The sequence below is a fragment of the Pochonia chlamydosporia genome, chromosome 7, assembly GCF_001653235.2.
Source record: "Pochonia chlamydosporia 170 chromosome 7, whole genome shotgun sequence".
Taxonomy (NCBI): Eukaryota; Fungi; Ascomycota; class Sordariomycetes; order Hypocreales; family Clavicipitaceae; genus Pochonia; species Pochonia chlamydosporia.
In genome coordinates, this window is record NC_035796.1 from 308,390 (window position 1) to 333,255 (window position 24,866).

The 24,866-nt window shown below is 51.0% G+C and overlaps 8 protein-coding genes across 8 annotated transcripts; 2 read left to right on the forward strand and 6 right to left on the reverse strand.

Annotated features, from left to right (window-relative positions):
- Nucleotides 1–176: 176 nt before the first annotated feature.
- VFPPC_06979 (universal stress protein) lies at nucleotides 177–2,232 on the reverse strand (the record flags this gene model as incomplete). Its single annotated transcript, XM_018285918.1, has 3 exons — nucleotides 177–999; nucleotides 1,075–1,730; nucleotides 1,825–2,232. 3 exons carry the CDS (start codon nucleotides 2,230–2,232, stop codon nucleotides 177–179), a joined length of 1,887 nt encoding a protein of 628 aa, XP_018140098.1.
- A 1,890-nt stretch (nucleotides 2,233–4,122) lies between these two features.
- Nucleotides 4,123–4,722, reverse strand: VFPPC_14138 (hypothetical protein; the record flags this gene model as incomplete). The annotated part of the gene is made up of 1 exon (XM_018291908.1): nucleotides 4,123–4,722. One exon carries the CDS (start codon nucleotides 4,720–4,722, stop codon nucleotides 4,123–4,125), a length of 600 nt encoding a protein of 199 aa, XP_018140097.1.
- A 5,643-nt stretch (nucleotides 4,723–10,365) lies between these two features.
- On the reverse strand, nucleotides 10,366–10,749 carry VFPPC_18076 (hypothetical protein; the record flags this gene model as incomplete). Its single annotated transcript, XM_022429734.1, has 1 exon — nucleotides 10,366–10,749. One exon carries the CDS (start codon nucleotides 10,747–10,749, stop codon nucleotides 10,366–10,368), a length of 384 nt encoding a protein of 127 aa, XP_022285146.1.
- A 473-nt stretch (nucleotides 10,750–11,222) lies between these two features.
- On the reverse strand, nucleotides 11,223–12,829 carry VFPPC_06981 (eukaryotic translation initiation factor 3 subunit 6-interacting protein; the record flags this gene model as incomplete). Its single annotated transcript, XM_018285919.1, has 3 exons — nucleotides 11,223–11,306; nucleotides 11,384–12,421; nucleotides 12,521–12,829. 3 exons carry the CDS (start codon nucleotides 12,827–12,829, stop codon nucleotides 11,223–11,225), a joined length of 1,431 nt encoding a protein of 476 aa, XP_018140096.1.
- Nucleotides 12,830–13,543: 714 nt separating this feature from the next.
- VFPPC_06982 (ribosome biogenesis protein Ria1) lies at nucleotides 13,544–16,787 on the forward strand (the record flags this gene model as incomplete). The annotated part of the gene is made up of 2 exons (XM_018285920.1): nucleotides 13,544–13,606; nucleotides 13,656–16,787. The coding sequence occupies 2 exons, from the start codon at nucleotides 13,544–13,546 to the stop codon at nucleotides 16,785–16,787; spliced, it is 3,195 nt and encodes a 1,064-aa protein (XP_018140095.1).
- Nucleotides 16,788–17,851: 1,064 nt separating this feature from the next.
- Nucleotides 17,852–18,265, reverse strand: VFPPC_14139 (hypothetical protein; the record flags this gene model as incomplete). The annotated part of the gene is made up of 1 exon (XM_018291909.1): nucleotides 17,852–18,265. The coding sequence occupies one exon, from the start codon at nucleotides 18,263–18,265 to the stop codon at nucleotides 17,852–17,854; it is 414 nt and encodes a 137-aa protein (XP_018140094.1).
- Nucleotides 18,266–19,919: 1,654 nt separating this feature from the next.
- Nucleotides 19,920–20,468, reverse strand: VFPPC_06983 (hypothetical protein; the record flags this gene model as incomplete). Its single annotated transcript, XM_018285921.2, has 1 exon — nucleotides 19,920–20,468. One exon carries the CDS (start codon nucleotides 20,466–20,468, stop codon nucleotides 19,920–19,922), a length of 549 nt encoding a protein of 182 aa, XP_018140093.2.
- Nucleotides 20,469–23,161: 2,693 nt separating this feature from the next.
- On the forward strand, nucleotides 23,162–23,440 carry VFPPC_16652 (hypothetical protein; the record flags this gene model as incomplete). The annotated part of the gene is made up of 1 exon (XM_018294405.1): nucleotides 23,162–23,440. One exon carries the CDS (start codon nucleotides 23,162–23,164, stop codon nucleotides 23,438–23,440), a length of 279 nt encoding a protein of 92 aa, XP_018140091.1.
- Nucleotides 23,441–24,866: the final 1,426 nt, after the last annotated feature.

The following is a 24,866-nucleotide window of genomic DNA, read 5'->3' on the forward strand; positions in this document are numbered from 1 at the left end:
AAGAGAAAAACAACAGTCTACATGAAACCGCACGGGAGGCAAGTCAAGTCAAATCGCTTTGTTGCAGTATCTGCATCTACATATACACGCTATGATGTCCCACAGCAGCAAAGCCGCCTCCAAAAAAGAGAGAACTTGTCACGTCGTTTCTACGCGACAGAGTCTTGCTCTTTCCCTTAATCCTGTCCTTGATCTTCTCCTTGGTCCTCCCCTTGATCATCCCCTTGATCTTCCCCTTGGTCCTCCCCTTGGTCTTCCCCTTGGTCTTCCTCTGGGTCTTCCTCTGGGTCTTCCTCTGGGTCTTCCTCTTGGTCCTCCCTCCCAGAGCCTTCATCTTCAGCCTCATTCACCTCGCCTGATTGCTGAGTTTCTGCTTCGGTCTCTCCCACGGCAGTCGCGCGTTGAGCGGGAATCCGATGGGGTGCAGCTAGTGGTGTGCCTGCAAAATCCCGAGCAACAATCTGGTCTTGAAAAAGACTAGCCGTCCATTGTCTCCACCCTGTCAGGTCCTCTTCTCGATACTGTCTGCCTAGCCGCGCCAGAAATAGCCGGTTCCGCCGTAGCCTTGCCTGGATAGCGTCTTCGCGGCTATGAAAAAAGGATGGCGGATCTACTCGTAGATAACACGGTGCAGAGCTGGCCCGGGCACGGCGTTCAAAGTCATCCATGGGCATTGGATATGACACTTCTGAGCTGCGCTGGATTTGGGAGCCCCCATTTGGCTCGTCAATCGTGACGACGTGTATGTCCGGTTGTGGGAGAACGGCGCTGGCACGATTGTCGCTACTGCTGTCGCTGTCGCCGTCTTGCTTGTTGATGTGTTCGAGGGACTGCTGCCGGCTCTCCTGCACCAGACCATTCGAATCATGCGCTTCATGTGCACAAGAGTCCAATGCTACCGGGATATCCACAGAGACGTCATGGCACGATGGCTGGACAGGCTCTATGCGTCGCCGATCCTTTGGAGGCGGCGGCCAGTCACACGCTTCGTCATCATGGCTGCCATCGAAGCCAAGATTTGTGCCACCACCGTTGTCAGGGTCCAAATTATCGCAAAGCCACGGCTTCTATGACGCTTCTTTGGACTCTTGGGCCTCATCTGACTCTTCCTCATCTTCATTGTCCACACCCTTTCTAAGGGCGGCAGCCTCTCCAACTTCCATCTTGTGTAGTTGTTCCAGCTTCTGTTGCTGATCAAGCGCATCCAGTCCGTCCACAACGTCAAACTCCTCCTCTTCTTCTTCTTCCTCTTCTTCGGTATCGCCTCCAGCACTCCCCGGTGACCGCTCTAGCGGCTGTCTCTCCGGCGTGCCATTAACAGCTGGGTTGGGACTCGACGGGCGAGAGCGTGGGAGTAAGCTGTCTCGCAGCGGCTTGATTGTCGGGTCAAAGGCGGCCGGCAGCCCCAGCACCTTGGCAACTTGGTGTGCCTCTTCGTCTGGCGAAGCCTGTGGTTCTAATTCGTACAAACTGCTAGTTTCGCTGTCGGCTTCGTGCAGGCCATGGGTGGCTGCGAGCATTCCCAAATAAGTCTGGCGAGTCGTGTCGTTGGCACGCTTCACCTTCTTCTTTATGCGCTTCTCTGTCGGGCGGACGACAACGACGGGAACTGGCGAGTATTGTAGACAGTATTTCGAAAAGGAATTGCGAGAATTGACCAGTCCTTGAATGCCACCCAGTGAGCGACCTCTAGTGCCAACAATGAGCATGGCTGGCTGGTACATTTGAATCTACAGGGCAAAATGCAGAGCAAAAGGTTAGTGTCTCAGTCGTGCATGAGGGCATGTCAGTCAGCTAGGGCAGGGAAAGACATTCTGCACGTACCAGCTTCTGGAAGGTTGCATGTAATTTGCCGACGGCGTACTCGAGGACGAAGCTGATGGCGCGATTGGCACCGTTCTTGGCCAAAATGTTTTGCATAACATTGGCCGCATCTTCTTGGTACTGTTTATCATTGTAGCGAATTTCCTTTTCGATGACCCGGACGCAGACAATTTCATCGCCATCGTCGACCAGCTCGTCGAGTAACCACTGAATCGCATAGTCGGAGTAGGAATGCTCATCAACGCCGACCATGAAGCTGCGTGATCTGCGTCGAGCTTGGTAGCCCTTGTGTCGAACGTTGAGAGTCAATGAGAGGGTGTTGTTCTTGGTTGCCTCTCCACTGGGGACATTGTCGAATCCAACGTGATGCTGAAACCTGTTGTTTTTGGTCTCGGTTAGCGTCGCCATTGTGCGGGAAATGAGACAGCCTTGCAGCCGTGGTAAATCGGGTGAACAAGAGCAATGAGGTAGAGATGAATAATGTTGGGTAGTAATGATAAATAAAATAAAGTAAAATAAAAACAGCGACAAAGGCAACCAAAATCGTAATCAAGAGAAAGAGGAGTAGTGGCAGGAGAAGAGGAGGCTTAGGCGTGGGAAGTTGAGCATGTGAGTGGACGAGAACAGTCAACTTTGACTTGCCCAGACTTGACCAGACTTGACTTGACACTTAAAAAACCATGACTCCACCACCGTGGCGGCCACAATAGACTCAGTTAGTGTCTTCAACTAGCCTGAGCTCAGTTCGTCTGCGGCCACTCAAGAGCAAAAGATCCTGGTCAAGGAATGAAGTATGGTGCTTATGCACCCACTCAACTCTGCCACCACCGTATTGAATCAATGTGCGACCAGACCCCATTGCCTGGCCTTGTCATGAAGCTGGCCTTGCCTTGTTCAGACGAGAGGGGAGGAGAGGAGAGGGTCCAGTCCAGTCCAGTCGAGGCAAGCCCCGCGTGCGGCCAGGTGCGCTCACGGTGGCGACTGTTCACTTGAGCAGTCCAGATGTCTGGTCTGGTCAGGCCAGAAATGACATCCATGCATGCCATGCTCTCCCGTGCCATACCAGGCTGTGGGCTGTTCATGCTTGGCTGCTGACTTGCAGCGGGGTAGAAGGGATGGGCGCCGAGTGGATTCTTACTCCTCATCCTCACCCTCACTCCGTGCAGTGCAGCACTTAAAATTATACTGATAATTGATGAGAAGTGTCGAGTCGTCCGTCTGGTGTCAGGTTGCTTCAAGGCAGCAGCAGCAGCAACAGCAACTTCAGTGGAGACTGTAACTATCTTGAGACTCAAGCCTCAAAACAGGTCGAGTCTGGTCAAGTGGATCACGGCATGTCTTTCAAACAACGCTCGCAGCCAGATGAGGCAGGCAGACCACCAAACTGCGACCAAGCCAGGATCAATTGCTGTGCGCTGCCATAATAATAAAAGCAACAATCCGCGCAAACAAAGGTCGCTTAGACATGCTGATACAGCCAAGACATTGGAGGAGTGAGGCAGATAAATTGAAAATGCGCCAGAGTACGTCGCTGGCAAGTCCAGATCATGGCATGAATTGAGAAGGGCATCGCATCAAATCAACAACAAACAGCACAAGGCGGGCACTCGTCCCGTCACCTGAACTGCCGTCCACTCATCCACTCCCTCCTGATGATGATGATGGGCTGTGGCACTAGCACTTGCACTGGCCCTAGCACTGGCACAGGCACAGGTACTGTGGGCATGGCCGACATCATGGTGCATTTAGCCGACGAGATCTCAATCACTTGGATCTAAGGTATTCGTTTGGCTTGCGGGATCCGCCGCTACGCTTCTTCAATGCGGCTTCGGCATGGTTCCACTCCTCCGTTTCGAGGACACGATATGTGGGCCGGAATAAGTGTAATGACAACCGAAGTGGATGATGAAATTGATGTAGTCGTGGTTGAAGGTAGTCGTGGTTGAAGAACCCTCAGCATGAACTGCATTGGTATTGCGGCAAACCGGCATCGTTCAACGCATCCAACATGTAGACTTCGGATAGAAATGCCGAGTTGGTGTGCACAACGTCGGAGCTGAGCGTTGAACGTACCGCAGCGTAGGCAGGGGTTATTTCGATTTAAACCAACCCATTCGCCTCGCCTTTGCGCAACCACGGAGAACCCGATTCTGCTCGCTCTTACAACATGCTGTTGCACGACCATCCAACCCCTTGTTTGGACGTCTTTTTGTTGACAGGAAAAAGTAGGACAGTGGGAAAACAGTGTGTGAAACGGTTATGGACAGAACAATGCAGAGACAAGGAGAGTAGTAAGTCTTACCGTTGGGGCGGCGGGGACGCATTTCGAATGCGCAGGCTATAAGGAGTCTGCTTCTGAGGACCAGGCGCAATGGATGGGTTTCTTGATCGTCGAAATGAAACGGATGAAATGGACGACTTTCGACCAAACGAACTCTCTGAACGGGCATCGGTAGGCGTTCTGTCCGAAGGCGAATGATCAGGTTTTGGCAGCTCCTCGGGGAAAGAGATGCTAGATTTCCTCGGGTCCATTGGCGAGGGCTCTCCACTAGAAGCCTGAGTCTCATCAATCTTTGCATCAACCTTGATCGGCGGTGGAAAGTAAGATACTGATGTATCAATCGTGGTGCTCGCCTTGGTCTTCACAGAATCCGTTCTGGCGGGCATCTTGGCATCCAGCTTTGTCTCGGGCTGCACCTCCTTCGGCGGTACAGATGCCATGGGCGATACATCAGAGCCAGGGCTCTGGGACGGACGCGGCGAATGCATCATGAAGGATAGCCGCTTGATTCGTGACGATTTTCCTCCTCCTCCTCCTTCGCCGTCCATAGGCGGACTGGTGTCGGTACTATGACGGCCAAAAACTGAAGATTTAGGGCGACCGGCAAAGGTGAGCATTTGTGGCAAACGGGACCAGCACACGACTCCAAAAAAAGAAACCAAAAAAAATAGAAGCAGAGTATGGAGGAATATAAAAGGGCCAAGGTCGATTTGGTCCAAATGACCAGCAGACAACAACCGGGGTAAAAGGACAAGGGGTATAAAAGGCCAGAGGAAAAAAGAGACGGAACCAGAGAGAGAAAAGGTCTCAACCATGAACAGACCACCGTCTGTGTGGTGTTGTTGCCTGTCGACCCAGTGGCGAGGCGAAGTTGTCGGTTGAACCCAGCGTCGACAGTTGTTCCTAAATCCAAACCGTGGCAATCTAATAGGATGGTCGGCAGAGGATGAGAATGCTGTGGTCGAATGCCGTGTGGCTAGTCGAAATGGCAAAATGGAACAATCTAAGACAACAAATCTGCACTGAGACGGCTCTGGATCACTTTGGATCACTTTTCGGCACAGATGTGCCGAGTGAAGGAGACACAGTAGAGACGGTCGGGAAGGTGCAGGGAGTTTGTGCGTCGATGTTTTCCGTATTCGCTCCGATTGCAGAAGAAGAAGAAGGGACCTTTTTTTTCTGTCTCCCCTTTTTTTTCTCTTTTTTTTTTTTGACTTGTCAGGTCTTTTTCTTCTCTTTGTGTGTTGCTGACTGACGTTGCACAAGGTCCGGGCGAGGATGTTTCTCTACCACTGACTATCAGCAACAGAGACAGTGAGATGGTGCAATGTCAACGCTAGGTTGCATCCATGTGCTGGCGACTCTGCAGATGGGGATGACGATGACGATGACTGCAGAAAGGCATCCAAGTGTCGAATGTCTAAGATAGTGAGGCTGTGTACTGGTCTGCTTGCTGCTTACTCCGTACAGAATCAAAAGAGGAGAGAAGAAGAAAAAAAATGGTTGACTTGAAGTGATGCAAAAACAATGGCCTAATGTCTCCGCACGGGTAGTGAACTTGGCACAATGTGTCCACGACCACGGGGGGTTGGAGCACTGGAACAAAATGGCGAGGCTCGAGAAAAAGGCCAAGGCAATGGAAGGCCGAACCGACACAGGTTACCAAATGGTTGGGAGAATAAAAGGCTTTTCTTGTCGCTGGTCGAGCAGTGAGCTTTGATGCCGGGGATCCTTGAAGCTTTTCGGAGCTTGGGCCAGGCAATGACCAGATGAGAGGACTGAGTAAGTGAAAAAAAAAGGGAGCCAAGCTGCCAGGGCTGTTGACCAACAAGAGTCAAGAGTGTGTTTATTGCTGTTGGTCTGTAGGATGAATGTGATCTGGCAAGATGTAGAGAATAAAAAAGACGAAATAAAATGAATAGAAATGGTCGACAGCAAAAGTTTGAATGTAGAAACTCCGAGTCGAAGGCTGGCAAACAGCCAGACAGAAATCAGCAAATACCAGTTGAGACTGTCTGGTAGACTGCACACCTGGGGAAAGGAAGGGGGCACTGGAGCTGCCGCCAAACGCACGTGGTAAGCAGTTCAGTAGTTCCCGGACGCACGAATCCTTGCTCTCGGTTCCCAGCAATCTGAAATTTTACCAGTTGACCTCCTTATCCAATACGCCCTTTGTTTTGCACCAGTCAGTCTATGACGGGGGGATGGGCGAAAAGGTGGTGTCTGGCTTTCGAATCTTGCTTGTGGTAGCGCGGTAAGGCAGACGTCACCTTCACCCTGTTCTTGTCTTGTTCTGGATGAACCTTGTCCTTGGGCAACCAGACCAGGCCAGACCAGGATCCGGAAAATAAGCAGGATGATGTTCCCTGGTCTTTAATATCCGGGACGAAAAAAAACCCCCCCCAAAATAAGAAAACATAAAATAAAAAAGATTTATCAGGCAGTGCTTGTGTGCTAAAGAGCAACAGCCCTGGCCACAAGGTCTCGGCTACCTAGGTTGGTCTGACCTCAAGTATTCGTCGCGCCTGGTCCAGATGTAGTCTTGTTGCTGCGATGCACTGCAATGCGTCCAGTCTGGTCTGGTCTCATCAATGTCTAGTTGAGCCGTCAATCACCTGATGCCCCGTAATGCCCGTGCCCGACGGACCAGCTTGACGGACAAGACCGAACAGACGGAGCCAAGGACCCAAAGAGGGGACGATATTGGGGTTGGGAATTCAATAGCTCCAGATGGGGAGGCTGTGGCGCGAGCTAAAGTTGGCGTTTAAAACGACAGACAGACAATTGTCTGGATTGTGTAGAGATGAGCTTGAGGCGAAGTTGGCGGTGGTGTTTAGTCTGGTGGTCTAGATGCTCAAGCTGCGTATTCCGTGCAGAACGGACCAGACCGTCTCGTATGATGGAGAAGTCAAGTCAATAACTATCGGTGGAAATGCAGAATCGGGCACCGAGTGGGCTGTTCGTCGAGATAAACACTCGGATGGATCAGATCTCAGAAGATGAGAGATGTGACAGCTGCATGTAATAAAAGCGCTATCATGTACTCCGTATGGATGCTGCTGCATGTATGGAGTATTTGTGGAAATATCTGTTGCCTTGATTGCGCACCTTTCTTTTTCTTACCCACAAAGGCTGGCTGTGCTGTTCCGTCCTTAAATACGGTCAGGTCAGATCAGTGTTGTGAGGCTGTGAAGACAATGCTCTGCATTCGATGTTCGTTCGATGGTTATCCGTGAAGAGTGAGTACCGGTAGCAGCCGTGAGGTAAATAAAAGTAGAGTACAGAGTATAGTGCCGTCTATTTATATCAAAACTCCGTGTTCGTCAAGTCGCATGTGTTGTTGTACAGATTATCATACGAAATTCACCGAGGGTTGGTCAGCTTCTTCAACGAAATAAAGTAGCTGGAGAATTGCCCAATTCGGCCGTCTCTTGGGGTACACGAGCACTTAAATACGACGGCCTGGGAACAGACCAGACTACATTAGTACCTAGAGATAGACATGGCTGTTTGTCAAATAATGGGCAGTTCTGGCTGTCAGTAGAAACCTTGGAGGTCAACCAGACACCTGTGCGTGCGGTACAGCAGCTGCACATGCCGGCCCTTCCCTGCCTGCCTGCCTGCCACCTAAACAGGAGACAAGACATCTCCAGCTTCAGTGTTGTCTGGTACCAGATGCGTGTGGGGATTTGACTCGACAGACTTGGACCATTCGAGCATTTGACCATTCGACCATTTGCTGTTGGGATGCATCATGGCGTCCGGCATCAGCCAGACCCTCCATGTCGGCTTGCCTGCCATCTCAGCTTGCCATGTGGGGCCTGTGTGAACCAACCTTGCCAACAAAGAGACAGGAACGACCAGACTGGACATGGGCAAGGACATGGTCATGGACATGGATATGGAGGCGACCAAGGGAAGGAAGGAGGGATGGCTGCCTTGGTCCTGCCGCCAATGGCCATGTTTATCTCAACTCAAGTCGGGTTGAATTGTCTGCTCAAGTGCTTCATCTTGTTGCATCTCCAGTGCCGGGGAGTCGCCATGTCCAGAGTTCAATGTTTGCATGCCGCCATCTTTGCATTTTGCATTGCAATCTTAATCTACCTTGCATTTCTCTACTTCCTTATCCTTGTGGTAAGCCCCTTCCCTTCCAACTGGGTCATCTAACTGAGCCAAGTCCCAAGCATTGACTCTATCTATCCCCAGCCCTCAACGCGCTGCGTCCTCTGCCCGTTCACCCCGTCATTGACCCTGTCACCTCGCCACCTCGCTCAACTTGACCCTCCTCCAACTGGCCATCCCCAGACCGACCCTCACTCAGCTCTGCCCGCCAAGACGATTAGGCGTCACAGCTCCAGCTCCTGGCCAAGGAATCCCGCCCCAGCAGCAAAACCACACATCACAAACGGAGACAGACACAGCACTGCGCCGACGCTAGGACGTGCGTGTGCTTGCTCGTGGTGCGGAATGCCTACATATTGCAATCAATACGCAGTGCGCTACTGTCCCAGGGAACCCGCTAAGTGTTGGTCGCACAGCCATGCTTCATTCAAGCTCACTCCCTTACAGAAGACGAGGCAACTATGATTCATTGACTTGCTGACCAGGACGACCAGACTTGAACTGTTCTGCGTGTGCCCTCACAGTACAATCGCGAATCGTGGGGGCGACGGCCGCCTCCAAGATCAGCTTTCCGCCACAAGACCACCAAGTTGGCCACCCATCGCCTTTGTTTGTTAGGTATTTCGCACATTGACCTTTGATCTGATTAGCTCGCAGTTTACGGAAATCAAGTCGTATATCCGACCCTTGACCGTTGACCGTTGACCGATGATTGTGCTCTGGCTCGGGAAGTCAACCACCTCCATACCAGTCCAACAACTGCCCGCGGAACATAAAGTACCAGTCGGAGCCACGAAACGTTATTCGTAGAACTAACCAACACTACGGAAGTTCCGTCCCGATGGTAAGATAAACGACTTCCCCCCAGAGTCGTAATTACAACATTCCAGCAGGGGGATCATCGAAATTCGGGCTTTCGCCAAGGAAAACGCCTCCGCATCTCCGGAGCGGGACGATCTAGCAAACATTTGAAGCGGTTATCGTGCTAATGTGCTGTATATTTGGCTGTTGGCCGGCTCTTCTTGGCGTTTAGGATCGCCTTCACACATGACGAGGCGCCACCATACTATATCCTGCACGAATGGGGGCTTTTCTCATTCAAGCAAACACCATATTGGAGTGTTTTCGACCGTTCAATCAAGATATCCCCGCTCGCACCCTTGCCAAGTCGTGCCGCGGAAACGCTTTTGGGATCTACGCCGCCTTGAGGCTCCAGGTAGGGCCATCAACCGGATATGTTTACCTCGATGGATCGTCATATTCTGAAAGATGCTACTCCGTACAGCAGTGAGGGCATTTACGGAGACCCTTATTCGTGATTCCGCCGCCTTTTCCCAATCATTGCATTTGAGACATTACATGGGACGTTGTCCAATTCCCCTTTATTGGGAGGCTGTGTACATTGACCAAGCATCCAGTATTTCTCTTTGCTTCTTGTCTCTTCTCCCCCGTCGCATCTCCAACGGAACCAGCCCGACCAGTTCAGTGTTTTAAGAGACCACGTCTGTTCTCCGACAGGGGTCCAACAAAAACAATGGGTAGATCCGCCAATTCCAGCACAGATTGGGTTTTTTTCAGCCAGGATATCACGCCGACTGAGATGGAGGGTGGGGGCCGAACCGGCTCTCGTTCAAACATCCATCCAACAAGCCGGCTGCCTCCCTACTCTGTGTCTCCAAGTCTGACCGTAGAGGAAACGAGACGGGCCAAGGTCAAGTCAAGTCTATCGTTAAGCTTGAACTGTAGACATCATGTGCGGCTTTGTGGCAACTCATTGCCTTTTTTGATACATTTAGCCCCCGCGGACGGATGCCATTCGTTCCTTCAGCTGTAGGAAACAAAACAGAACTGACTTTGTCCAGCCTCTCAATCTTGACCGCCAAGTGTGAGCAAACATCCTTCCGAATCTCTGGAAACGACAAAAAATAAACCCGACACCTTCCACGTTCTTGATGAGTCTGCAGTAGGGGTCAACTGTCTCTCCCTCTCTCCACGTGGGTTGTCGACAGGCGATTACTCCCAGAATCAAAGACGCACAAGGGAAAAACTTTACAAAGCCTGATAACCGTATTCACCTCGGCAAACTTGGGAACCTGGGAACCTGGGAACTCGGAGCCTGAAGGGCTACCCCCAGCTAGTCAACGATAACCTGCATTCGGTGAGCGACAGTCCCGCCCAGGATCTGACTTCGGCCTACGGAATGGTGTGCCGCCAACCACTCTACGGCCAAATGCTATGCAGGATACATGATCGGTAAAAATTAAAAAATTTTGCCATTCCATCGATTCCGGGATATTACGAACCATCAGAAAATAGTTACAATATTGCCTCCGGCTGATAGAAAAGTTGCCTTGCTTGGTGAAAGATCCGCGACACGCGAATGGCGTCCGGTGCGGAGGGATAGGTATCCCTGCCCGCCAAGACGAGTGACGTTCACGGGGTGGAATGTGTCCTGTGCTTGCGTCTACTGTGCCAGTTAGTTGGGTAGTTGGTGATATGTGGTGACCACCGGGGAGTGGCATTCCGGCACGCGGCTTGAATTGAAAGTTAAGGTTATTGCCACTTTGATGCGTAGCGTCACGGTCTCGTGGTTATTCGATATGCCTGCCGTTGATGATACATTGTTGGCATGTCACTCAGATTGTGGGATGCGTCATTTTAACCCGTTTTGAAATTTTGAATCTTGATGCTTAAAAAACCTCAACTGTATCTAATATTAAGATTTCGTCCCATCCATCGACGTGGTGAGTGGTTACGCATTCTGCAAGTTTTGCAGGTTGTGCGTACCCCTACCATCATGCTTGACTTTGTCCCCCAACTCCGTGACGCCAATGCCATGCAACCTGGATGGTGCATACTTGTCCGGTTAGTTGTCGCCGAGTCTACCCGGTTTTCTAACGCATTGGCTTTATAGGCGTAGAATGGGAGTGCTCTGACGTTTTGTGCCGGTTCTCTTTATTTTCGTTTCTTTTGTTTGTGGGAAGAAGAATAGAAACTAGTTGTAGGTGCGGGAGAGGTTGCGGAGGTACCAGTCTACTAGTTTGCGTCCTACCTTGGCCTCGGAAATGTGAATCAGATCCTGTGAAAGAGTTAGTATGAATGGTTTTACCAAGCATGTAAATGAAAAAGGAAAGAAAGGAAAGAGTGAAAACGTACCCCCTGCAAAGCGTAGTCAAGGTCGCTAACATTGACCAGCTCGCCGTCAAGAAGACTCTGGTCATTCCATCGCAGCTGCTTGGTGCGCTGCTTGGTGACCAGGAGCCAGGATCGGAGCTCCTCGGGCTTGACCTCAAGGAAGCCAGCGAGCTTGTTCAGATCCATGGTTGTGTAGAGTCTCAGGTAGGACTTGATGGTAGGGCTCCACATGTTGGTCTTGACCTCGTCCATGAACACGGCGAGGTGGTGCTCGACAGGATCAATGTTGGACTCGGGGTTGTCAAAGTCGGGGGGGACGGGGGAGATGAACTTGGGGCAGGCAGCTCGGAAGAGCTCCTCAAAGATGGGCAGGGACTCGGGGCCGCCGCGCTGCAGCTTCAGCAGCTGGTCGCCGTACTTCTCGCGGAGGGCGCTGTGGATGGTGTCGTCCAGTCGGGTGGGCTGGAAGGCCACGCAGATGGCGATGAGGGCGTACATCTGCTCGTTCTTCTTGGTGATGGAGTCGTACTGCGCGTTCTTCTGGAAGTTCTTGGTGCGCGAGACGTAGATGAGGATGTGGCTGAACATGCGGATGGCGTCGGCGTAGCGGTGCATCATCATGTAGGAGAAGCCGACGTAGTAGTACGTCGTGAAGTGGGCGGCCATGACACGCGCAAACATGGCCTTCTTGTTCAGCTCGATGTCGTCGAGCGTCTTGAGGGCCAGGCTGAAATCCCCGAGCAGGCAGTGCACCCGGAGGAGGCCGATGATGGAGAAGTATCCCAGCATCTTGTAGAGGTTCTTGGAGCCGTACTCGCCTGCTACGGCGGCGGGGTCCTCGTTTCGCTTCATGGCGGCGAGCTGCTCTGCAATCTGGGATCGCTGGATGAGCGAGTACAGCACGTTGAGAACGCTGTACGAGCCCCAGGTGTTGGGGTTCTCGCGGAGGATCTGGATTTCTTCCTCGTTGGAGGCTTGGCGAGCGATTCGTGATCTGTACGAGGAGAAGGAGTTGAACTGATAGATGAATTCATCGATGACATCCCAGGCCCAGTAGTACTAATAATTTCGTGTTAGTGCTAGCTTATTCCACCTAAAATCGGTCCCATGATATTTTTTTTAATTCATGTATTTATTATGTGCTTCGGGCAGACTAACCGAAGGAGGCTCGAGGTCGACAGGTCCCTCAGAGTTCAAGATGAAGTGAAACAGGCTGCAGTAGGAGTCGTAGCTCTGGAACTTGACTTCCAAAGGTGCTGAAAAGTCGAGAGGTTGAGCAGCCTGCACAAGTCGCGCCTGAATGTCGTCGGCTTGTTGCGCCATGGTCAGTGAGGTGGTCTGGCTGAGCTCGTCACCATCCTCGTACTGGACGTGCTCCTTGTACTCGGCCACCAGGGCTTCCTCCTCGACATCACTGTCATCATCGATCGCGCGGGCTGGTGCCACGCCGTTCTGGTACGTCGCCATCTTGTTCGGTCGCTCGTCGTCGTCTCGTCGAGAGTCGAAGGCGGGTTGAGGGGCACAGCAACCGAAATTTTGCGCTTGGCTTGAGGGGCTCGACACTCTCTCACGGAATTTTCGTGTTGTTAGGGCTTGTGGTGCCGATATGCGACAAACGTGCACATCTGTGGGGGGTAAGTGCATATCGTTTGCAGGTACCGAGCGAAAGCATGGTGCGGCGAGTGTGGTTACGAAGCGGGGCATCCAGAGGTCGATGCTACGAGCGAGGGGCAGGCATAGGCATATCAAGATTCAACGGCAGGCAAGGCCGGAGGTAGCAAAAGTCTGATGGGTTCGTCACACAGGAATAGTCTTGCAAACTTTTCTTTCTCGTCTCTCTTTGGCAGCACTAAAAGGCACTTGACTCATCTCAACTCATAGAGCATCATAAGATCTGTTTCTGGGGGATCCAAACCATCCAACAAGGACCAGTGGCGTGGCTGCTGGTGGAGCAACTTGCATCGAAAGAGTCACACACCATGATCCAATCAGGCATCTGAAAAGTACGACGAGAGCTTTTGCTGACCAACATCCGAGAGCTTCAAAAAGCTCCAGTGGCACAAGCTGTGTCGTCTCAAGGTGTAAACAAGTTATAGCCTCACGGGGGCTTTGCGTATTTAGAGCGAGGATCCCATTCATCTTTGCTCGAGATAGCCCGTTGCGGGACACAATTCGCCCATCATGCCTGTCGTAACACCGGAAAAGTTAGCAAGCCTGCAAAGGCAGTCAAATGATATCAGAAATGTAGGATACTGTCAAATAGTCACACAAACTTGTACTGACAGGAGGATAGATTTGTATCTTGGCTCATGTTGATCATGGCAAAACATCGCTCACCGATGCCTTACTCGCCACAAACGGCATCATCTCACCAAAACTGGCTGGCAAGATTCGATATCTCGACTCACGGCCAGACGAACAACTTCGAGGAATCACCATGGAATCTTCAGCCATCTCATTATTCTTTTCCATGCTTAGACGATCTGCGCCTGAAGCGGCACCTGAGCCTAAAGAGTACCTCATCAATCTAATCGATTCACCTGGACACATTGACTTTAGCAGCGAAGTTTCCACAGCGTCACGGCTTTGCGATGGAGCTGTAGTTCTCGTGGACGCTGTTGAAGGAGTTTGCAGTCAAACCGTTACTGTCCTGCGGCAAACATGGATAGAAAAATTAAAGCCCATATTGGTGATTAACAAGATGGACCGGTTGGTGACTGAGTTGAAGATGACGCCCGCCGAAGCCTATGTTCATCTGAGCAAACTCCTCGAACAAGTCAATGCTGTTTTGGGAAGCTTTTTCCAGGGTGAACGAATGGAAGAGGATCTCAACTGGAGGGAAAAGATGGAGGAAAGGGTGAATGCGGCCGTCGCGGCCAAAGCCTCTGCTGACGATGACTTTTCAGATGCTGGCGACCTTCAATTCGAAGAGCGTGACGACGAAGACATCTACTTTGCTCCGGAAAAGAATAATGTCATCTTTAGTAGTGCTATTGATGGATGGGCGTTTACATGCCGGCAATTTGCTAGTTTATACGAGAAGAAACTAGGCATTAAGCGAGGACTGATGGAAAAGGTTCTGTGGGGGAATTTTTACCTCGACCCGAAGACGAAAAAGGTTTTGGGTCCCAAACACTTAAAGGGGCGAAATCTCAAGCCAATGTTTGTTCAGTTGGTTCTCGAGCCGGTCTGGACAGTCTACCAAGCAACATGCGGTGGTGACAATGGCAAGGGTGATCCGGCACTGCTTGAAAAGGTTACGAAATCATTGAGTCTAACTATACCACCACATATTATTCGAGCCCGTGACCCGAGGTTGCTCCTAACGACTGTCTTTGCCTCCTGGCTGCCGCTCTCAACAGCCGTCTTGGTGTCTGTTGTTGAGTCTTTACCCTCACCACCTGCTGCCCAGGCGGCGCGAATTCCCGATCTCATTGAGCAATCACCAGGATCGGCAGTTGTCAACAAGTCTATCAAGGAAGCAATGATCTCTTTCAAACATGACAAGTCGGACCCTGTGGTCGCCTATGTCAGTAAGATGGTCTCGATCCCAGAGAGCGAGTTGCCTGAAAATAAGCGAAAGCCGGGGCAGATGAGTGGCGAGGAAGCGCGAGAGCTGGCGCGCAAAAAGCGAGCCGAGGCAGCCAAAGCCGCACAGGAGGCAAACAAGGACTCTATGAACGACCTGACCACGGCACTTGATAATACTCACATTAATAATGATGAAACGGAGGAGCAAAAAGTAGATCCAGAACACTTGATTGGATTTGCACGAATCTACTCGGGAACCTTATCAGTTGGCGACACACTGTACGTTATTCCTCCGAAATGGTCACCGGCAAATCCGACAGCGGAACCACAACCTCAAGAAGTAGCAGTCAGTGCTCTGTACATGCTCATGGGGCGAAATTTGGAATCACTCGACTCGGTGCCTGCAGGTGTCGTCTTCGGTATCGGCGGCCTCGAGGGCAAGATTCTCAAATCTGGGACTCTTTGCAGCCGACTCGATGGAGCAATCAACCTGGCCGGAGTGAGCATGGCAGGAAAGCCTATTGTTCGAGTAGCCCTGGAGCCGGTGAACCCAGCCGACCTGGACAAGATGATTCACGGCCTGGAGCTCCTTGTGCAGAGCGACCCGTGTGCAGAGTACGAGCGATTTGCGAGCGGTGAGCACGTGTTACTAACGGCTGGTGAACTTCACCTGGAGCGCTGTCTTACCGATCTCAAAGAAAGGTTTGCACGGTGTGACATTCAAGCTGGAGCTCCCATCGTTCCATACAGAGAGACGATTGTCCGCGTGGACGAGATGAGGCCCCCAGTAAACAAGGAGCTCGGCAGAGGTGCTGTCGTGGGGACCACAAGCTCAAAACAAGTCACGATATCACTACGAGTTCGGCCCCTTCCATCGGATGTCACAGACTTTCTCCTCAAGAACGGCGATGCCATCAAGCGCCTATACACGGAAAGCAAAGCCACCGAGAACGGTGAGGACCAGGAGCAGGCAGACGGTCAGGACAATATTGTCGCCGACACAGCAGTCACCGCGGCAAATACACTATCCGTCGACGAGCTCAAGAAGCAACTTCAGAAGCAGCTGGAAACCGGCAAAGGTCGAGATATCTGGAAGAACCGAGTAGACAGCATTGCCGCATTTGGTCCCAGAAGAACAGGCCCCAATCTACTCATCGACGCCACCAACGACGCCATCTTACCCAAGCTATTTGGAAGCGAGGCAGCAGAGACAAGTGCTCCCCGGGTGGGAGAAGCCCTCCACCCAAGTCACTTAGCAGACAAGATCACATATGCCTTCCAGCTGGCAACGGCTCAAGGCCCTCTATGCAACGAACCCATGCAAGGAGTGGCGGTCTTCATCGAAGACGTCACCCTCGATCTCCCCGACGACGACACCTCGGCCCGCGACAAACTCAGCCGTCTCACCAGCGAAATCATCAAGACGTTCCAGGCGTCCCTGCGCTCCGCCTTCCTCGACTGGTCTTCCCGCCTCATGCTCGCCATGTACAGCGTGGAGATTCAAGCATCCACCGAGGTTCTCGGCCGGGTGTACGACGTGCTCACCCGCCGTCGCGGACGAGTCGTAGCGGAAACAATGAAGGAAGGCACGCCGTTTTTCACAATCCAAGCCGTGTTGCCGGTCGCCGAGAGTTTCGGGTTCGCAGACGAGATGCGGAAGAGGACGAGCGGCGCGGCGCAGCCCCAGCTTGTGTTTGCGGGGTTTGAAATTCTCGATGAAGATCCGTTCTGGGTGCCATTTACGGAGGACGATTTAGAGGACCTAGGTGAGCTGGCGGACAAGGAGAACGTTGCCAAGAGGTATATGGACGGAGTGAGGAGGAAGAAGGGTCTGTTGGTGGAGGGGAGGAACGTGGCTACGGATGCGGAAAAGCAGAGGACGTTGAAGCGGTAGAATAGAACTTGGATATTAGATGACGAATTTAGTTTAATGAGCGAGTGGCTATGCTATTGCGGCATTTTTGGTGATGAGACGGATTGGTTGATGTGATGTGATGTGCTTGAATGGTCGAGATGTTGGTTATGCGTGCTGAACTAACAAGGTACATCAAATGGCGCAGTGAATGGTGAGCGTAGACGTAGTATGCAGTACTTAAGTAGGTATGTTGGTTGAAAGTACGGTACAATACATGGAAGTGTTGAGTGTGATTCGACGGTTGTGGTTGTTGGGTCTGGTGAAGGCTGGGATGGATTACATGCATGTTGGTTTGGATGTGTCAAGTGGAGGTGGTGGCTTTATGGTGATTAGGATGCAGCGAACTTTTGATTGCATTAGCTGGTTGATGACTTCAATCTTGCGTTAGATGAGAGTTGCTGATGAATGATGATTGATTAAGGAGTACATATGAGCTTTACCGTGTATGAAGACACTCGACTGCAACTGTGCAAGTGTTTGCTGTGTCTGGTAGTGTGCGTGAAGTCAATCCAACTTTGGTGGGTGTTTAATGTCTTACCCTACAGAGCTGTGAGACAGCAATACTTGGCGTATTTGGTCATGGCGTCTCTGTATTATTAATATGCACGGAGCATTAGGTAAGTATTTTATTTTGAGACGTTGACAAGTCAGATCTGCAAGACAGATTGAGTCCAGAACTTCATGTCGCTAGGAAGATTGAAAGGCGGCACCAAGATTTGAACTCCGTTTAATCGCCGAGACTCATCAATCCCACTTCTACAAGACCAATCCAAACAGTAGCAATTGAATCTTGATCCAGTCAAGTCTGGTGTATATTCCACAAGTTCTTACAGACGCCACGCTAATCCAAGATGCTACATACAAAAGGAAGCAAAAGCAAAGCAATTAGAACACCACATCTAACTTGGCGGCGCCAAATACGCCAGTCAGTTACACGCAACAGCAAAAGCCATGTATGCGATGTTGCGCCAAATAACCACCCCATTCAAAAGTATCCAAACCCGGGCTATTGTAAAAAGCACCGTAAAATGACCTTGACCAAATCAAGGCTTATTCCCATACGCCTGCTGATGAATATGATCGCCAAAGTACCGACTCCTCGTCTGGGGTACCGAGTCAGCAGCATCGCCCGCCCAAACGCCAGTGTAGTTGCCGAAACGGACGGCGTACCGGTCATCCTCGACGACACAGTAATCTACACGTCTTTCGATGGAGCGTGTGTCTTTTGCCTGGCTGGGTTGGTCGGAGGAGGATGAGGCTGATGAGCGACGATCTTGGGATTGTTCGGACGTGCAGGTTTGCAGGTCTTGCACCTCGAGGGTGTGTGTATTCACGAGAGTGCGCTCGCTGTCGTTGACGTCCATGTTTGAGAGGGAGACTTGGGAGGTGCGACTTGGGTCGAGGGATGATCTGCGTGATGATTTGAAGGATGTGGCCCATTCTTTGACGGATGGCATTGTTGGTGTTTGATATTTGGGCAGGTTGAGTGGAATCGTTGCCGGAATTTTGAAGGTGAGACGTTTGGCGTTATATGTATTTGTTGGTGGACGTAAAAGTCGAGCGGAGATGGAATTTACACAATGACAGCAACACCTGACAATGTGTTGGACCCAATGGAAGTGCTCTTCACATGGACAAAACTAGCCAAGCACAAGGTTGCAGAGACGAAAAAGGTACAAAGAAGAAAGAGCAGGTGAGAAGTTCAGGATATCAAGCCGTTTTTAATCACAAGGGAGAAAAGACGAGCACCAACAACAAAAAAGCTACGAGACGAGACGAGACGGGAAGGCAAAGCAAGGATGGCGCGGCACATCCCACGACCAACAGCTTAGGACTGACAGGGGTACACACACAAGAGTAGATAAAGAGACGAGAGAGAAAAGCGAAGAGCGCCTCGATTTGAAGCACCGGGTCGGTGGTTTGGACTCATGTGGAGAAGCTGGGGTCTGGGGCGAACCGGAACGACGCCCATGATCCAGGATTGTTGTGACTGTGGGAATGGGATGTGACGCAGACCAGAGGTATCGGCGGCTTGGGGGTTGCTTTTTTGGGGGAGAATGTCTTGCAGGGCAGGTAGAGAAGTGATATGTGATGGAGGGTTTATTTTTGAAAATAGGGTTTCCTTTGGTTGGGTTGTTTTTTTTTGTTGTTTTGCAACGCACTCATTTGAGGAGTGAGGTGGGGTGAGTGTGAAATGAGAAATGGAAGGTGCAGTTCGGTGAGGATGTGGCAGGAGCAGGAGCAGGAGCAGGGACAGGGACAAGACAGGACAGGGAACAGAGATCTGGACTTCAAGTTGCCAACACCAGACTCCTTGTCCTGAGCAAGCCGCATCCATCCACATCCACGCCACCAGACTGATGGGGATGAAAGAGTGCTGTCTGGTGGACGTAACGCTCCTTGTCAAGATGCGTCCGGTCGATGGATGGCACAGAAGATGGCGGGTTGGAGGCTATCGCCCCGACGGCACGGTCAATCCACTCGACATGGAGTCTGATTGATGTGACTTGAACCAACGGATGCTTGGCTGCGACTGCGTGCCCTGCATACTCATGCACGTACGTACAACAGACACACACAAGCCTTTCGCCTTGGCCCCGTGAATTCGATGGCTGGTTGGGGAACAGCCAAGCAAGCCTAGGCTTCGTGCTTCAGCTTTGCGTCTTTGTTCCTCGTGACAGCCATTTGACGAGTGAGGAGTGCGTATGCCTCCAAGACCGCAGACGGAACTTCACACGGAATCATGACCTCCGCTTGTCGAATTGCCAGTCGGAGCATATTCAGTTGTCAGAAGTACAGCCGCGGCAGAACTTAAATCACAATTATCCTCGGAAGTGGACCAAATGCATGTTTCTTCTGCATCCCAGGATCATGGGTCGATGCGAAATGGGATTCATTCCCTGCCCTGCGTCAGTCAGTGGCGTGACAACGGCAGTCTGACTTGGCATGATGCCATCTCCAGTCTCAACCGCACAAACAGAATCTTGCAAATCTACGGAGTACTGTACGGAGTACTCCGTACTCGGGCTCAATTTCCGGCCCGCAAAAAATGCACAAACTCAATTTTCCCACAAAACATACAACATACAGCCCAGGGCAGCTTCTCAAAAGTCAAGTGCCACAACACAGCTGGGTTGGGGGAAAACGCATTCCGATTTCCGACGACGACAGGCGGGAAACTGGAAAAAGCCCCCCAAGCCGCTTGGTGTCTCCTCGTCGCCACGATTTTGCGTGAGTGGTGGTTTTTGAGTGCCGGTGTAGATAGTGGCTGGACTTGAGGGAGCCACGGACGCACGCACCAACCGAACGGCCGGGTGCTGACATGGAATTGGGGGTAAATTTCAGGGCCGATGTCTTGAAGCCACGGAGGGGAAAGATGCGCGACATAATTGATGCTTGGTTGCTAGGTGAGTGAGACCGAGATGGTGAGCATCGGTCTCGCCGAGTGCTCATGATGGCGATGGGAAGATATTCAGACTTCAATCCGGCAGTCAAGCGCTCAGCAAGCCACGCTTCATCACACCAACTTGCTACATTGTACATTGTTGGTAAGGTCAGCTCTGCGTCGGCCATCCATCCCCTTCCAAGACACCACATGTCGTTCTTGCAAGGATTACCTGCTACGAAGATCATAGCCTTATATTGCCAAGTTGACAACATGATTGACTGCAGCCTTATTCGCAGCTCTGCAAATACCTACGCCGTACAAGCGCAATAATTCCTCCATCTACGAGGTGTGCAGTAGCCCGCCACGATTGATTGCACTTACTTACCTTGGGTAGCTTCAGTGTTTGGCAGCCGCCTAGTTTCGGGACATGTTCGCTGCCAAAGAATTAGAGTCAGGCCCATGCATTAGAACCGGCGGCTGTCGCCCGTGGCTTGAGGCTTGAGGCTTGTAGACGTCAAGAATACTACTTTGGTTACTGTACAGTACTACGACCAAGTTGTTGAATTGGGAGGGAACCACAACGTTGAAGCTGGAAGTTCGTCTCCGCAAGAGTCGACAAGTTGCCATCAATGAAAGACGTCCCAGATTCAAGATGCGGCTGAAGGTCTGCGAACCAGGTTCATATTTTGGAGCTATCTTGTAGATCGAGCCATCTAGCCTGGTCTGGACCAATAATTCACACAGCCCTGCAAGAATACGATTTGCCCTACGACCCTTGCAACTTTGTCTGCCTCGTCTTGTCCTCCACTCATCCCCTTCATTGCGTCTGCTGGTGGACCAAATGGGCAAAGGAAACTGCAGATAAATGAGGAGAAGAGGGGTCCCAGCTCGAACGACTCTCCAATACCTTGTCGTCAATTGACTTTTCGCCCTGCTGCTGGCCCTGCTGCGGCTGGCCTAGACGCAGTAGTTTCCAGCTTTTCTTGCTATCTGTGTCCGTTTCCGCAGTTTCTGTTCCTTGCCGAGCTACGCTACTATGTAGGCTTCAATCACATTCGGGGGTCATCTGGTGAGATTGCGGGGAGGGCTTGCAACGTCGTACTCCGTACTATACTTGACAGATGGTCATTTGGGTGGATCGCGATGTTGCTGTTATGTTCTGTTAATAATTGAGCATTGACCACTTTTTTGCCACCGAGCGGGGTGATGCAAAACGACATCTGGGCGAAAAGGATGGATGCTTGTCATTGTCATGCGGGATGCGGTCTGGTGGAGTTGGCAGCTTGGGCTTGAGCTCGACCTTGGTTCCTGCAGATGTGAGTGGTATTGAGCTGAGCTTGAGGTCGGAGCTTAATGCTGGTGTTGTGGACGGGTGTGCTTCAGGGATGGGTGAGGTGAGGGGTGAGTTGTGACGGATGGTATGAGCTGCGTGTTTAGTTTGAGGGTGATGGCGATGGATGTTAGATGGCATTGGTGTTTGATAAGATATGTTTATGTTTGACGGTGTGCCTTGACAGGAGAGACATGAGACCAGTTGATAAGGCGATGAGGAGTGGCTAATATGGACTGACCCTCTGTTCAAAGTCTGGTGGGTTGAGGCTCCTGCGTTGACTGACATGGCGGTGGTATGAGACTGCAGCTTTAATAGGAACTTAATCTGGACCGGATTATTTTGGAAGATGGACTATCATATAGAATTCAACTAGAGACACCTTCCAAGGGTTATTGGAACCAGTTGATCGTAAGAACAATTGTCAGTTTAGCTTCTCGCACCTTGCCACAATGGCAATATTTGAGTCGCTCTGTCGAACAAACGTATAATCGTCTTGAGCCCTAGCTATTGTATACTACCCACGGCGGGCGACCAACTCCATGTGAAGGTGGTAATATAAATAGCACACTAGGATCAGAGCTACCGTCAATGCGGTGCTACCGACATGGGCACAAGATATTCGTCTCGAGTCAAGGCTGCGACAAGAGTGAAATATGTATGTTGTATGTATGCGTCAATCTGCTCTCCCAGCGTCTTGAGGATCTAACGACTTGATTAGGCTGGTGCGTTTGCCAACCTCATCATACTTGGCTAACACCATATCTGTATGGAAAGTTTTGTTTCGAAAGCAAGGCTGTCACTGTTGGGGTGAGAGCCAATTGTCTTGCTGAAAGGGTTAGACAGCCATGACTGTCATGAAGTTTTGCAACGAACTGTAGATGTTGTGAAGCTGGTATATGACCACTCTGATATGCGAGGCTATTTGCCGCTTCTGAAATACCAAAGTGTTCAAATACCTACCACACATGCCACATGGGCTAACTCTGTATAATACTAACCTTACTGTTGAAACTCGTTCATTCCCAATCATCGAGTGACGTTTCCATCTTACAACCCTGAAAGACGGTTTCTTATGCTCCGGGGCCTGGTAAGTACCAACCCATCGCCACAAGACTAAGACTATAATATTGAACATGTAGACTCATCTCAACATTCTTCGTGGCAAAGACCTCCAGTGGAGTGGATAAGATCTCTCAATTTGGTGCCGTCACAGGCGGAGGTTGGTTCCATGTATTGTTGGCTTGGTGATACCGACAATTTTCAAAATACTCTACAACGAGCCGAATATCACGGTAACCAACTACACACGGATATTGCCCTGCGAGCGCCGTGTAACAACGCCAATATGAGGCGCCACTACCATATTTATACCCCCACTTCATGTCACTTCACTTCACTTCACCCATTCTATCGCCTACGCAACCCATCCATACACATCCCACAAACACTACACCAAATGAGCGTCTCAAACAAACCCCATAATGAACAATCCAACCACCTCCCCCCCGCATCATAAAATGGTCCACCAAATCAGAAGACCACGCTTCACGAGTTCGCAACAACCAGCGACGACATCGCGAACGAGTACGCAGCTACATCACCCGCTTGGAGTCGGAGCTCGAAGAAAGTCAAATGAAACTACGTGAGGCTATGGCAGAAATTGACCGTCTAAAGATACAGCTCGGTGAACGCTTGGATTCTACATTCACAGATGATAGCGGCGCCAAACAGGCTTGCGACTCTATTTCATCCTTTTCCGACCCCTCGCTCGAGGTGCCCGATAAAAACAGCGAGCACCATCCCGTGTCCACCGAATGTTGTGCCGAAGACACGCTGTTTTCAAGGGACCCCGGAAACTGCGATATATTGAATCGTAGTACGGAGGACGGGGGGCTATGGGTCGTGGCATGAGGATGAATGCTGCATGTTGGAGCCGCCACAGGCAAATGAGTCGACTACTCGGTGCAGAGAGGCGTATCTTATGATTGCGGAACAAAATTACGCGGGCGTACAGGCTTCTGTTATTTATGGACGATTAAGGCCTGGGTTTCGGGGCCCTTTGGGGGTGAGGGATGGGTGTAGAGTGAGTAATCAGTTGTTGTTTGCGTTGATTGATCATATTAGGGAGGAGGGATAGGCATTTTGTCATGATCGGGGGCATTGCCGATGTCTGATTGTTTGGTGATGTCGCCACTTGGTGTCTTTTGGAGCTGATTGTGTATTTCGCCTACCTATGGTGAGCGTAGTGTGATTTCAGCAAGTACTGGAACAAAGAAGTAACACGCCTAAATTGTACGCGGAATGCTAGTATACCTGGCCAGGAAACTTTAGCACAGCTGTAGACCTGCTGTTGTTGTCGTTGTCAATTGTCATCTGCACATCAGCAGTGACATATCGAAAATTGCCTCATTCGGACTAGCACACCAACACCATCACTTATAACACCAGCATGATTCACATATCCAAAGAATCACCATCCTAATTCCCAAACCTTCATTACACTAAATCAACTCAAATCATGGACTCCCACCAAATCTACTCCAGCGTTTCCCAACGCTACACCCAAGCCGCTACATCCACCACGCCAGACACCAACATCGCCAAAGCATTCGGCTACTCAGACCAAGACCTCGCGTCCATTCCTAACGGCGCAAACCTCGGTCTAAGCTGTGGCAATCCGCTTGCCATGGCGACCCTACGCAAGGTACGTATCACGCCTAATTCCTAACCCGGCTAACACATCCCAGGGCGAAGTAGTCATCGACCTCGGCAGCGGAGCAGGATTAGATGTCTTTCTCGCCGGTGAAAAGGTTGGACCAAATGGAAAGGTCATCGGCGTGGACATGAATAAAGTATGTATACCCCTCACTTACAGCTCCATCTAACATGTTAGGATATGCTTGCAAAAGCAAACAACCTCTTATCCACGACTGGCAAAACCAACATACAGTTCATTCAGGCTCGCATCACGGATATACCACTCCCCGCCGGCACCGCAGACTGCATCATATCCAACTGCGTCATCAACCTCGTTCCACGAGACGAAAAGCAAGACGCGTTCAACGAGATATTTCGTCTTTTAAAGCCCGGTGGACGGGTTGCGATTTCGGATATCCTTGCTAGGAAGGTATTGCCCGAGGAAATTCGACGGGATGTAGGATTATATGTAGGTTGTGTGGCGGGTGCGAGCCTGGTGTCTGAGTATGAGGGTTTCTTGAAGCACGCTGGGTTTAGAGGTATGTTTTTGTGTTTGTGGTGTGGATGGGACTGACGGGTTTAGATGTTGTGCTTGCGGATGCGGGCGGTGACTTGAACGTTTATTCTGGGGAGTGCTGTG